The following is a 12,832-nucleotide window of genomic DNA, read 5'->3' as shown; positions in this document are numbered from 1 at the left end:
AATTTAAAACACCTCACCACCAAGTAATTTAAAACACCTCACCACCACGTAATTTAAAACACCTCACCACCAAGTAATTTAAAACACCTCACCACCAAGTAATTTAAAACACCTCACCACCAAGTAATTTAAAACACCTCACCACCAAGTAATTTAAAACACCTCACCACCACGTAATTTAAAACACCTCACCACCAAGTAATTTAAAACACCTCACCACCAAGTAATTTAAAACACCTCACCACCAAGTAATTTAAAACACCTCACCACCACGAAATTAAAAACACCTCACCACCAAGTAATTCAAAACACCTCACCACCAAGTAATTTAAAACACCTCACCACCAAGTAATTTAAAACACCTCACCACCAAGTAATTTAAAACACCTCACCACCAAGTAATTTAAAACACCTCACCACCAAGTAATTTAAAACACCTCACCACCAAGTAATTTAAAACACCTCACCACCAAGTAATTTAAAACACCTCACCACCAAGTAATTTAAAACACCTCACCACCAAGTAATTTAAAACACCTCACCACCACGAAATTAAAAACACCTCACCACCAAGTAATTCAAAACACCTCACCACCAAGTAATTTAAAACACCTCACCACCAAGTAATTTAAAACACCTCACCACCAAGTAATTTAAAACACCTCACCACCAAGTAATTTAAAACACCTCACCACCAAGTAATTTAAAACACCTCACCACCAAGTAATTTAAAACACCTCACCACCAAGTAATTTAAAACACCTCACCACCAAGTAATTTAAAACACCTCACCACCACGAAATTAAAAACACCTCACCACCAAGTAATTTAAAACACCTCACCACCAAGTAATTTAAAACACCTCACCACCAAGTAATTTAAAACACCTCACCACCAAGTAATTTAAAACACCTCACCACCAAGTAATTTAAAACACCTCACCACCAAGTAATTTAAAACACCTCACCACCAAGTAATTTAAAACACCTCACCACCAAGTAATTTAAAACACCTCACAGCCATAAAAAAACACGTAATAAAAACACCTCACACCCACGAAATTTAAAACACCTCACAACCATAAAACACGGAATAAAAACACCTCACAGCCATAAAACACGTAATAAAAACACCTCACAGCCATAAAACACGTAATAAAAACACCTCACAGCCATAAAACACGTAATAAAAACACCTCACAGCCATAAAACACGTAATAAAAACACCTCACAGCCATAAAACACGTAATAAAAACACCTCACAGCCATAAAACACGTAATAAAAACACCTCACAGCCATAAAACACGTAATAAAAACACCTCACCACCACGAAATTAAAAACACCTCACCACCACAAAATTAAAAACACCTCACAGCCATAAAACACGTAATAAAAACACCTCACCACCACGAAATTAAAAACACCTCACCACCACATAATTCAAAACACCTCATCACCACATAATTAAAAACACCTCACCACCACGAAATTAAAAACACCTCACCACCACGTAATTACAAATACCTCACCACCACGTAATTCAAAACACCTCACCACCATGTGATTTAAAAATCTCATCACCACATAATTAAAAACACCTCACCACCACGTAATTGAACACCTCACCACCATGTGATTTAAAAATCTCATCACCACATAATTAAAAACACCTCACCACCACGTAATTATAAATACCTCACCACCACGTAATTCAAAACACCTCACCACCACGTAATTATAAATACCTCACCACCATGTGATTTAATAACACCTCACCACCACGTGATTCAAAACCACCACAACGTTATTGAAAACACTTCACAACCACAGAAACAAAAGTTTGAGGGAGTCGTTAAGTGACAACACAGACACAGTGCCCAGATGTGTAGATATATAGATAAATGACTGTACCCGAGTTGCCGTTTTGTCATGGTTTAAACCAATCATAATTCAAACAATAATTCAAAATATTCAATATTCAAATGTATTTGTAATATACGTGATATCACATTTTATAAACAATTGAAGTTGGGAAAAAAATTTATCCCCCAAAAAATTCCAAAATAATAATTTTTAAAAAACAAGATTTTTCAAAAACAATACCCTTAGGACATACCGACGGGAGAGATATGTGCATATCAGAAGTTTGGTACGATTTCACAAAAGTTTGAGAAAGTAGTTCAGTGACAACACAGGACAACACAACACAGGACAACACAACACAGACACTGCACAGATATATACACAAAGAATTAAGTTAAGCACCCCCCCCCGTTTTTTTACAACCTCGCACATTACAAGTTTGTTGTCGTCAAAACAGTGTAATATACCCATGATATTGCTATATTTTCTGGAGAAGTGATATTATGGTCACATAAAAACATAACAATCATGCCGTTTTCAATATTTTATTCTGAATAATTTAAGGTGAAATTTTTTGGGAATTTTAGGCATATTTGCACCTCAATTTAAGTATGGAGCTATAGGTCCATCACGGACAGTGTGGATGCCGTTTATGTTTTCTAACGTACAGTCATTGTTCTGAGAAGACCTCTAGCGATCTTTGCGTCAATAACGTGTGTAGGACCCACGTGATCGGATCACTGACTCAACCCTACGTCTCATAGACCCTGTAAGCCGTCGTATGCGTTGCTGTGGCAGGTTGTTCCATTCCCGATGTAATGCACGTTCCAATTCATCCAGATTGGCTATTGGAGGGACCATCTTCGCAATTTGTCGTCCCAACATGTCCCAAACGTGCTCGAGGGGGTTCAGGTCAGGACTGTACGCAGGCCAGGGGATGGTTGTCACAGCACCTTGCTCCAGCAAGGCTCGGACGCGTCTCGCACGGTGAGGCCTGGCGTTGTCATCCATGAAGATGGGTCTGCTGGCGAGGGTGTGGTCATCGAAGTGCAGGATTACGGTGGTATTCAGGATTTCCTCGGCATATCGCTCTCCGTTGAGGTTACCTCGCACAGTTATCAGGTCCAACTTACAGTCATGGGAGAAGCATCCCCAGACCATAATCGAGCCACCACCAAAGGGTACCGTTGGTTGAATGTTTTTAGGTGCATACGCGGTGTTTTTGTGGCGCCACACCCGAACACGCCCATCTGTCACGTACAGCAAGAACCGGCTTTCATCCGACCAATGAACTCGCCTCCAAGACCGGATGTTCCATCCACGTCGCGCTAGGCACCATGCCAAACGCTCCCTCTGATGTCGTTCGAGTAGCCTTGGACGCTTGATCACTCGTCTTGACCTTAAACCGGCCGATTTCAGGCGGTTCCTCACGGTACGGTGACATAGCCTTCTGTTGGGCAGCCAGTTGTCCTTCAGGAAATGGCTCGAGGCGAAGGGATATCGTCGCACCAGTCTCAAAAGCGCTCTATCTTGGCGGACTGTTGTCACGCGAGGTCTTCCAGACCTTGAGCGGTCCTTCACCGCATCCGTTTCCTGGTGTTTCTGCACCAACCGACTGATCACCGAATGGTGGTAACCAAACGTTCGAGCTACAGCTTTTCTGGACATTCCGGACTCGATCATGCCTATTATCCGCCATCGTTCTCCGTCCGACAACCGTCTACGAGCCACCATTACGAGAAAATGACCATGTAACCCCCACACGAGCTCAGGCGTGACTTGCAATAACCCGTGATGATAGTGCATTTACAGAAAATCACGACCACGTGGATGATAACACGTGCTGCACGAGCGATGGGCGTCACAGATGAGTGCACTCATCTGCATTTCATCAATGGATAATTGCTAATGTCATACCAATCATTATTTGATCTCACATACCTTAGAATATATGCCAATGTATACATATACACAAAGAATATATATTAGGGGGTGCTTACCTTAATTCGTTGTGTAGGGGTGCTTAACTTAATTCTTTGTGTATATATATAGATGACTGTACCCGAGTTGTCGTTTTGTCATGGTTTAAACCAATCATAATTCAAACAATTATTTTGCACAAATGTATTTGTAATATACGTGATATCACATTTTATAAACAATTGAAGTTGAAAGAAAAAAAATTTCCCAAAAAAATTCCAAAAAAAAAAAAAAAAAATACAAATTGGAAACTTTTTCAAAAACAATACCCTTAGGACATACCGACGGGAGAGATATGTGCATACCAGAAGTTTGGTACGATTTCACAAAAGTTTGAGAAAGTAGTTCAGTGACAAGAGAAGACATGACAACACAACACAGGACAGGACAGACGCTGCACAGATATATATATATGTTTAGTGATACAGAACTTTAAAATACATTTAAACAATAAGAGACATTCCTCAGCTTTTTGGTTCGCTCTCATCAGGGAAAGAAATACAAACAGGATGAAGCAGTAACAGAAACCACGTTTTATAGACAACAAGGTAAGAAACACAGTGCTCATTGGTTACAGGAGGCAACGAGTAACCAATAGGATAGGAGGATGAATCATCCGTCGACGATTCGCCATTGTTGATCCATGGAGTGAGCATGGGTCAAAACAAACACAATGTATGCACAAATTATTTTTGTCGGCAGAGTATAGGGTCATTAGACCTGATAAGTGTTGCCTCCATTATGCGGAGGTGTGCCTTGCTCAGGGTTCGGAACCAACTTTCATTGTATTGTTCTGCACACTGAGGATTACTCAAAATATGAGCTCCATTTGCAGAAGCACAGGGAACAGCAGCCATGCTTTGAACATTCCTACATGTCCTACATTCCTACACGGCAAACATTCAGAATCCTTTAAAATTACCCATTAAAATTACCCTTCATAACCCTTTACAATTACCCTGTAGAATTACACTTGAGACCCCTTTAGAATGAAACAAGGTGGGTTAGAAAGGTTCTTCTTATTAATTTTTGACAGACAGACATAGCCAAACATTGAATCGACTTCACCGCTTAAAAATAAAAAGTTGGTACACCTTGTACTGCATTGTATCTTGTTTGTAGAATAATTTGAATGCCCTCGTGCATGTATGTATCCTGTTTTCAGGTGATACTGGTGATCAAATGCATTTAACTTTCTCAAAGCCCTCGCTAATCTCGTGCACTACGTCACATAATACACTTGACATACATCAATATTTTTCCTGCAGATTGGATCACGCAAATGATCATCAAATAGTCAGTCACGGTACCTGAGCTTTGGCCATTTGTACATGCCATTGGCCATGGTGAAACTGCCGATCTCTAACTGCTGCACGTGCATGCAGAAAATGCGTACGCAGGGCAGGGTAGGACGGCATCGGGATGCATCGTTGTCTTTCAACAGACAATCAACGTCACTTTTCAGGAACATCTGTTGAAGAAATGATTGTGATTTTTGTCACTCGTAATGAAACGGGTTGGTGGTAAGGTTGTTAGTCAGATTGTAATGGTAGTTGCATTACAATCCTATTATATTATGACAGATTTAGGAGACCCCAAGGGTAGTGCACACCAAAGCACAAAAAGACCCCACCTCGAGTGACCTTAAAGGCTTTGTGGCAGGCGATATCTCATAAAATGTAAAAAATCTGTAGCTCACTTGGGAATCCAGCGTTTGGTATGGGAAGGGAACATGCGTTGTGCTTGTAGTAGTGTCAACCAATTATGGTTCTTTATCCATCTCTCTCTCTCCTCTCTCTCCTCTCTCTCTTCTCTCTCTCTCCTCTCTCTCCTCTCTCTCCTCTCTCTCCTCTCTCTCCTCTCTCTCCTCTCTCTCCTCTCTCTCCTCTCTCTCCTCTCTCTCCTCTCTTCTCTCTTCTCTCTTCTCTCTTCTCTCTCTCTCTCTCTCTCTCTCTCTCTCTCTCTCTCCCTCTATCTATATCTAATGTGCTGCCCAAGCCTCGGCACCCGTTGCACCCCCAAGCTTCAAGGCACTCGTTGCGCTGCCCAAGCCTCGGCACCCGTTGTACCCCCAAGCTTCAAGGCACTCGTTGCAGTATAATACTTTGAAGCAACCAATGGGCATCACCGGAGCGCACAGCCCACCAATGGGAGAGCGGCTGGATAATGGTTGATCGGACGTGGTGGAAAACACATTGCGGTCTATAAAATGTTGAGTTTGAGTTGTGAACAGCACGCCACATCTGGGAGCTGTGAGAACAAGAATGAAGGAGCCCGGAGAGAAAGCTGGGGCCTTGAGGGAAAGAAAGCAAGGCAAAGGGACCAATCTAGAGAGAGCTTCTGTGCACAGTCACCCATACACACTGACCCTTACAGATATTCTTTTCTTTTCTTTTCTTTTCTTTTCTTTTCTTTTTTTCTCTTCTCTTCTCTTCTCTTCTCTTCTCTTCTCTCTCTCAACAAAAGTGCCAACGGCTCTTTTCAACACCTATCTGCCATTTCTGCACCTCACACTTCCATCTTACACCCTCGCAATCACCCTCTGCACCTCTCCAAGCATTCATATCACACCCCCATTCACACCTAGCTTGAGATATCCTGCTATGCATCGGTTTTGGTCCGATCTCCCAATGGTGATGAATCATTTAAAAAATTCTAGAAGCCGGATCCGAATCTGGATCTTCACCAAAATCTAATCATTTCGTCCTTGTCACATATGCTATCTCTCTGCCAAATTTCGTCCGAATCCGTCCACAACTTTTTGAGATATCTTGTTCACAAACAAACGGACAAACAGACAGGGGTGAAAACATAACCTCCATCCACCTTTGGTGGCGGAGGTAATTACGTTTCTCTGTGGTTGCTTAGCATCCGGTCACAACATGGATGTCAAGCTTCAAGACCTCTATCGGGGAAGCTGATTGTAAGAACTCCCCTTGTAAACCACGCTAAGGTGCATCCGTAACAATATTAAATAAGGCAATTATCTGCATGTATGTACAGTGCATTCAGAAAGTATTCAGACCCCTTCACTTTTTTCACATTTTGTTATGTTGCAGCCTTATGCTGAAATCGTTTAAATTCATTTTTTCCCTCATCAATCAACACTCAATACCCCATAGTGACAAAGAGAAAACAGGATTTTAGAAACTTTTGCAAATGTATTAAAAAGAAAAAACTGAAATATCACATTGACATAAGTATTCAGACCCTTTGCTATGACACTTGAAATTTAGCTCAGGTGCCTCCCATTTCTCTTGATCATATTTTAAATGTTTCTACACCTTGATTGGAGTCCACCTGTGGTAAATTCAATTGATTGGACATGATTTGGAAAGGCACACACCTGTCTATATAAGGTCTCACAGCTAACAATGCAAATCAGAGCAAAAACCAAGCCATGAGGTCGAAGGAACTGCCTGCTCAGTGGCCTCGATAATTCTTAAATGGAAGAAGTTTGGAACAACCAGGACTCTTCGTAGAGCTGGCCGTCCGGCCAAACTGAGCAATTGGGGGAGAAGGGCCTTGGTAAGAGAGGTGACCAAGAGCCCGATGGTCACTCTGGCTGAGCTCCAGAGATCCTGTGTGGAGATGGGAGAAACTTCCAGAAGGACAACCATCTCTGCAGTACTCCACCGATCTGGGCTTTATGGCAGAGTGGCCAGACGGAAGCCTCTCCTCAGTGAAAGACCCATGGAAGCCCACAGAATCTTGTTTCTCACAGTCTGAGAGTCCTTCAGGTGCTTTTTTGCAAACTCGAAGCGGGCTTTCATGTGTCTTTCACTGAGGAGAGGCTTCCGTCTGGCCACTCTGCCATAAAGCCCAGATCGGTGGAGTGTTGCAGTGATGGTTGTCCTTCTGGAAGTTTCTCCCATCTCCACACAGGATCTCTGGAGCTCAGCCAGAGTGACCATCGGGTTATTGGTCACCTCTCTTACCAAGGCCTTTCGCCCCCGATTGCTCAGTTTGGCCGGGCAGCCAGTTCCAGGAAGAGTCCTGTTTGTTCCAAACTTCTTCCATTTAAGAATTATGGAGGCCACTGTGCTCTTGGGAACCTTCAATGCAACAGGAATTTTTTTTGTATGCTTCCCCAGATCTGTGCCTCGACACAATCCTGTCTCTGAGCTCTGCAGGCAGTTCCTTCGACCTCATGGCTTGGTTTTTGCTCTGATTTGCATTGTCAGCTGTGAGACCTTATATAGACAGGTGTGTGCCTTTCCAAATCATGTCCAATCAATTTAATTTACCACACGTGGACTCCAATCAAGGTGTAGAAACATCTCAAAGATGATCAAGAGAAATGGGAGGCACCTGAGCTAAATTTCAAGTGTCATAGCAAAGGGTCTGAATACTTATGTCAATGTGATATTTCAGTTTTTTCTTTTTAATAAATTTGCAAAACTTTCTAAAATCCTGTTTTCTCTTTGTCATTATGGGGTATTGAGTGTAGATTGATGAGGGAAAAAATGAATTTAAACGATTTCAGCATAAGGCTGCAACATAACAAAATGTGAAAAAAGTGAAGGGGTCTGAATACTTTCTAAATAATGATAATAATAATAATAATAATAATAATAATAATAATAAAGGAGTCTTATATAGCCCCACCAAGCAGAGTTAACAACCCTCGTGGCGCTTTACATTATCATGCGAACGCACACACACCGCACACACACCGCACACACATACACAAACATACATACACACAGATACACCTTCACTCTTGCCCAATTCCTCTCCCTCCCCATTCAAAACCCACAGATGTGTACTCTAGTGAATGCACTGTATGTATGTATGTATGTATGTATGTATGTATGTATGTATGTATGTATGTATGTATGTATGTATGTACAGTACATCTGAATATCATAGAAAAAAAACAGGGGTTGCCCAATCTCTACAAAACGTTGCATACTTGTTTGGTGGCACCCAAGGCCAGGTAGTAGGCACCAAAAGACCCCACCCCCCCCACCCCCTTCCTTTTCGAAAGAGACGTGGAGGGGGATGACTTGCCAATGCTCTAGAAGGAAGTGGGTGTTTCTAGTGACTAAAATTTGTTCTTCATGTACGTATATAATTATCCGATAAATGTATACAATTATCCAATAAAAAAAAACAAGGACGTCTTTGTGAACATAACAGAGATTGAAGTCTGCAATGTGACATTCACCTTCAATGATGAAAGTTCATCCATGATGGTCATGTCTTTGGATGGTAGGTTTTTCCAGACCTGAGGAAGAAAGTGCATATTTATTGACATCAATTTATTCCATAGTTTCACATGTACAGCATCTCACACTAAAGAACATGTTTAAGTATCGCGCATAGTTTCTAATATATAGTGGAATACTCACCGGAAGCTGTCTGACGATAAAATTCTCCAGGGCAGAAAGAATGGATATTGCTGTGGCAAAGTTCCGAAGCTCCTTGCATGTTTTCCCGATGTACAAAAATTTTGACAGCACAGCGAGTTGCGTCTGCAGTACAATACATGAATGAGAAATACAATACATGGAAAAAAAAAGAGAAAAATAACCATCTAACTTTGTACCTCAAATGTCCCAATTCCTCTGGCACCACCTTTTATTAGGACCGTCCTCTCTTGACCTCCTTTGCACCTGGAGCCTGCCACCTACCCCAACACCATGGTTGATAACATGAACGTAAAGACGTGTTAAACCTGGACAGCTCGCCACAAAAAAATGCTCGTCCACTTGTATTATATGGCACCACATGTCGTCATGTTTCCAGCTATGTCAGACGACCTCATGACATTACGCGCTCGCTGGATGACAGAAAATGGCGGACAAGCCTTGACGAGTCTGCTTGGAGTAACCACGAGATAGATGAGTTACTGGCACTTTGGAGAGAGTGAAGCGTGCTGTATGAGATTTTGTCAAGTCCTTGCAAGGACAAGGTCCACAAAATAATTTAAAAATTTCGACGTTTTGCTTTTGTCAAGTGGTACAAACGGCTATGTAATCACGTGTAGCACATTCTGGGTGAGGTACGATGGAGGTGTGGAAAGAAAAGTGAGTTGGGCTGCTCGTCTTTGCTCGGAAGGCTAGACCGTTTGACACGGCTGTACATCGCAGTGTGAACGTAGCACAAGTCTCAATGACAGAAGCATGCTTGTAGTCATGTTTATCACTCGCAAGAAATGTTTGCGATCGTGTGTGCCCACATACCTTGACAGAATCACAGCTGAGAATCTCAGCCGATGCCCATGTGGATACAGCAGTGCTGTGATCGAGGAGAGAATGCAACCAGTTCGTAGCTCTGCCGTAGCCGACCCACAGGCTCATTGCTTCACACCCGCCAACTCTGCTGTTTGAGAGACTACTACCTCTGCTGTGGTCAGACAAGAGAAGGAGAGAGAGAGAGGGCACTCGGACTGCAAGTCTAGATTATCGAAAAATTATCTGTGGCCTGTTCGGTCACAGTATGAGGACTTCTTCATTATGTGACCTCTGCAGGTTCAGGTTTTGTTTTTCACATGGTACACACAAACTTTGTCCTCTAAGCTTTTAACAATATAATAATAATAACAACGTGAGTTCCCTTTGAAGGAACTTCAATGCAGGAGAAGGCCATTAGGCCCAACGAGCCTGCACAATGGTTATTAACCTATGGTTGCTTGTCTGTGATCTATCTTTTTAAATGTTGAGTATCAAGCAGCAGCACATACTATTTTAAGTCTTTGGTATGACTAGGCCGGGGTCAGGCTTGAAACGCTGACCTCCCAGACTCGGAGCGGATGCTCAATTCATACCGCCACCAGAGTCTGGTAATTGAAGAAAGGATTAAAGGCCTAATTTGTTTAAATTCTGTTAATGTTTACCTGGAGAAGCTACATTTATATCAGGCCTTGGTTTTTACTTTCCTGACATCTGAACATAAGAACCGATCTCACCTGAGTGTGTTGGATGAGGTCTCGTTTATACCCTGCGCTCTCGAGTCCAGAAAGTATACAGGATGGCACGTGCAAAGTAGTTCCTAAATGCAAAACAAGTGGTGGCTTCACTTTCTTTCCTTGCCTGTCCTATTTAGAAATGCCCTCTTTTTGCATTTATCCCTTTATAGGTAAGTATGATGTAAAATCTAAGAATGGTGCAATAAGAGATCAGACAAGTACACATACATTCAAAGTACACCGCCCCATGCCAAATAATTAAATATGCTGCAGCCCGGCATTGCCGGGGCGCCTCTGGCGCCCGGCAATACCACAGTGCAGCTCATTGAGGCTGCATTGGGAGGGAGAGGTGTACACTAATTGATTGATTAATTGTATTTAAAATCAATAAAAGATTATCACAAAATATTTTCATAATCAATTGGCTAATCGCATAACTAAACCACTAGTGCTTCATCCGAAGATGTATCTTTTAGAAATTTAATTAAATAAGTCATTTATAAAAAATTAAATAATTAATTGATTACTCAATAAATAATTAATCGATTAATCAATAAATAATTAATAGATGAAATGATTAATCAATAAATCAAAAATATCCTTGATAGCCACATCACTTGGTCACTCATGTCCAAATATTAGCTTCCCAGCTCAAAAGGTGCCTGAGATATTGGCCAAATGAGAAAGAAAAGAAATAAATGATTAATAATGAAAATAAATAAATAATAATCATAAAAAATTAAATTATTAATCAATTTGGTCAGAGAACAAATAAACTACCACTATTTCATCAGAATCTGTAACTTAAAAAAAAAAAAATTTTTTGTCATTAGTCGAATAATTAAATAATTAATCGATTAATTGATTAATTAATAAATCAAAAATATCCTTTGCAGCACAATCACCTGGTCATTGGCATGTCCAAATGTCAGCTTCCTAACTCAAAAGGTGCCTGAGTTAATGGTCAGAAGAGAAAGGAAATTTGATTAATTAAATAAGTACTTAATTAATCGCTAATAATTAAATAACTCCTCAATTAATTGATTAATCAAAAAACAAAAAATATCGTTTTTGACAAAGGACTTGCTCACTACTGTGCCGAAATTTCAGCTTCCTAGCTCAAAGGATGGCTGAGATATCGCCCGGACAAACAAACAAGAAAGCAAGAAAACAAGAAACCAAGAAACCAGAGTGAAAACTGAGTACTCTCTTTCAGCGTGCGTCACTGCCGAGCCCCCTTTGGTGCCCGGCAATGACGATTTGCAATGCCTGGAGATGGCATAGGAAAGGAGCGGTGTACAATAGTTGTTAACACTGTAACAAGGCATTAGTTTATCACACTTCCCAAATTATTTCATTATGGAAGGGCCTGTTTTAAATACGAACTGTGGTCTAAGTTGTTGGAATTTTCTATAGATGCGAAGAAGCCTTACAAAAATTAATTTGGAATAATAAAGTTCAAATCACGGTTCTTCATGTTGCTTACGTCACTTTATGATGCCGATATATTACATGAGAATGGAATGAAAATGTTCTCATTCATGAAGATGATTCCACATGAACATGGACAATTAAAGTAGAGAAGGGAGGGGAAAATAAGTTTAGAAAGAGAGAGAAGTTGAAAAAAAAAAGGAAAAGGCAAGGGGGAATGGGCCAGGGGTGTAGCATGGATTGGCAGCACCCACGGCTGTGTCCGTCTGTTCCAATTCCATGAAATAAGCAAATTTGGGGATCGGAAAAGCATACTGAGCCTAGTGTGGTACTGGGGGGAAATCCTGTGCCGAAGAGAGGCATCCAAGAAAGTTGTTAACGCTGCTAAGAAATTCTTATTATTCTCTTTTTGCCATTTTAAGAAATGTCTGGAAGGGCCTGCACCCATAGGATGAGCAGACGGAGGAGGAATTTTGCAATATTTGCATATGCAGGTGGAATTTTAATTTTAACGGTTGGAAAACAGCCTATTTCTTAATGGTTGTCCAAATATGGTAGATTTCACCTCCTGAAATCCACTCTCAGGAGCTCTTTTTGGTGCTACTTTGGTCTCGATACCGGTACCAGTCTTAATCTGCCAAAAT

At 41.2% G+C, this 12,832-nt stretch overlaps 1 protein-coding gene across 9 annotated transcripts in view; it reads right to left on the bottom strand.

Annotated features, from left to right (window-relative positions):
* KNDC1 (kinase non-catalytic C-lobe domain containing 1) overlaps positions 1–12,832 on the bottom strand; it is a 1,149,158-nt gene that overhangs the window by 8,664 nt on the left and 1,127,662 nt on the right. For all 9 annotated transcript variants that reach the window (XM_078772411.1, XM_078772412.1, XM_078772409.1 and 6 more), the window contains 5 exons: positions 10,758–10,840; positions 10,033–10,195; positions 9,199–9,321; positions 9,015–9,074; positions 5,155–5,315 (listed from right to left, as the gene is read on the bottom strand). In XM_078772411.1, coding sequence (XP_078628537.1) covers positions 5,155–5,315; positions 9,015–9,074; positions 9,199–9,321; positions 10,033–10,195; positions 10,758–10,840 — 590 coding nt within the window. The remainder of the gene's footprint in view (positions 1–5,154; positions 5,316–9,014; positions 9,075–9,198; positions 9,322–10,032; positions 10,196–10,757; positions 10,841–12,832) is intronic.

This window comes from Myxine glutinosa, chromosome 2 (assembly GCF_964187855.1).
Source record: "Myxine glutinosa chromosome 2, kmMyxGlut1.1, whole genome shotgun sequence".
Lineage (NCBI taxonomy): Eukaryota > Metazoa > Chordata > Myxini > Myxiniformes > Myxinidae > Myxine > Myxine glutinosa.
Note: the sequence above shows the minus strand (reverse complement) of the source record. Positions and strands in the feature narration are given on the sequence as shown.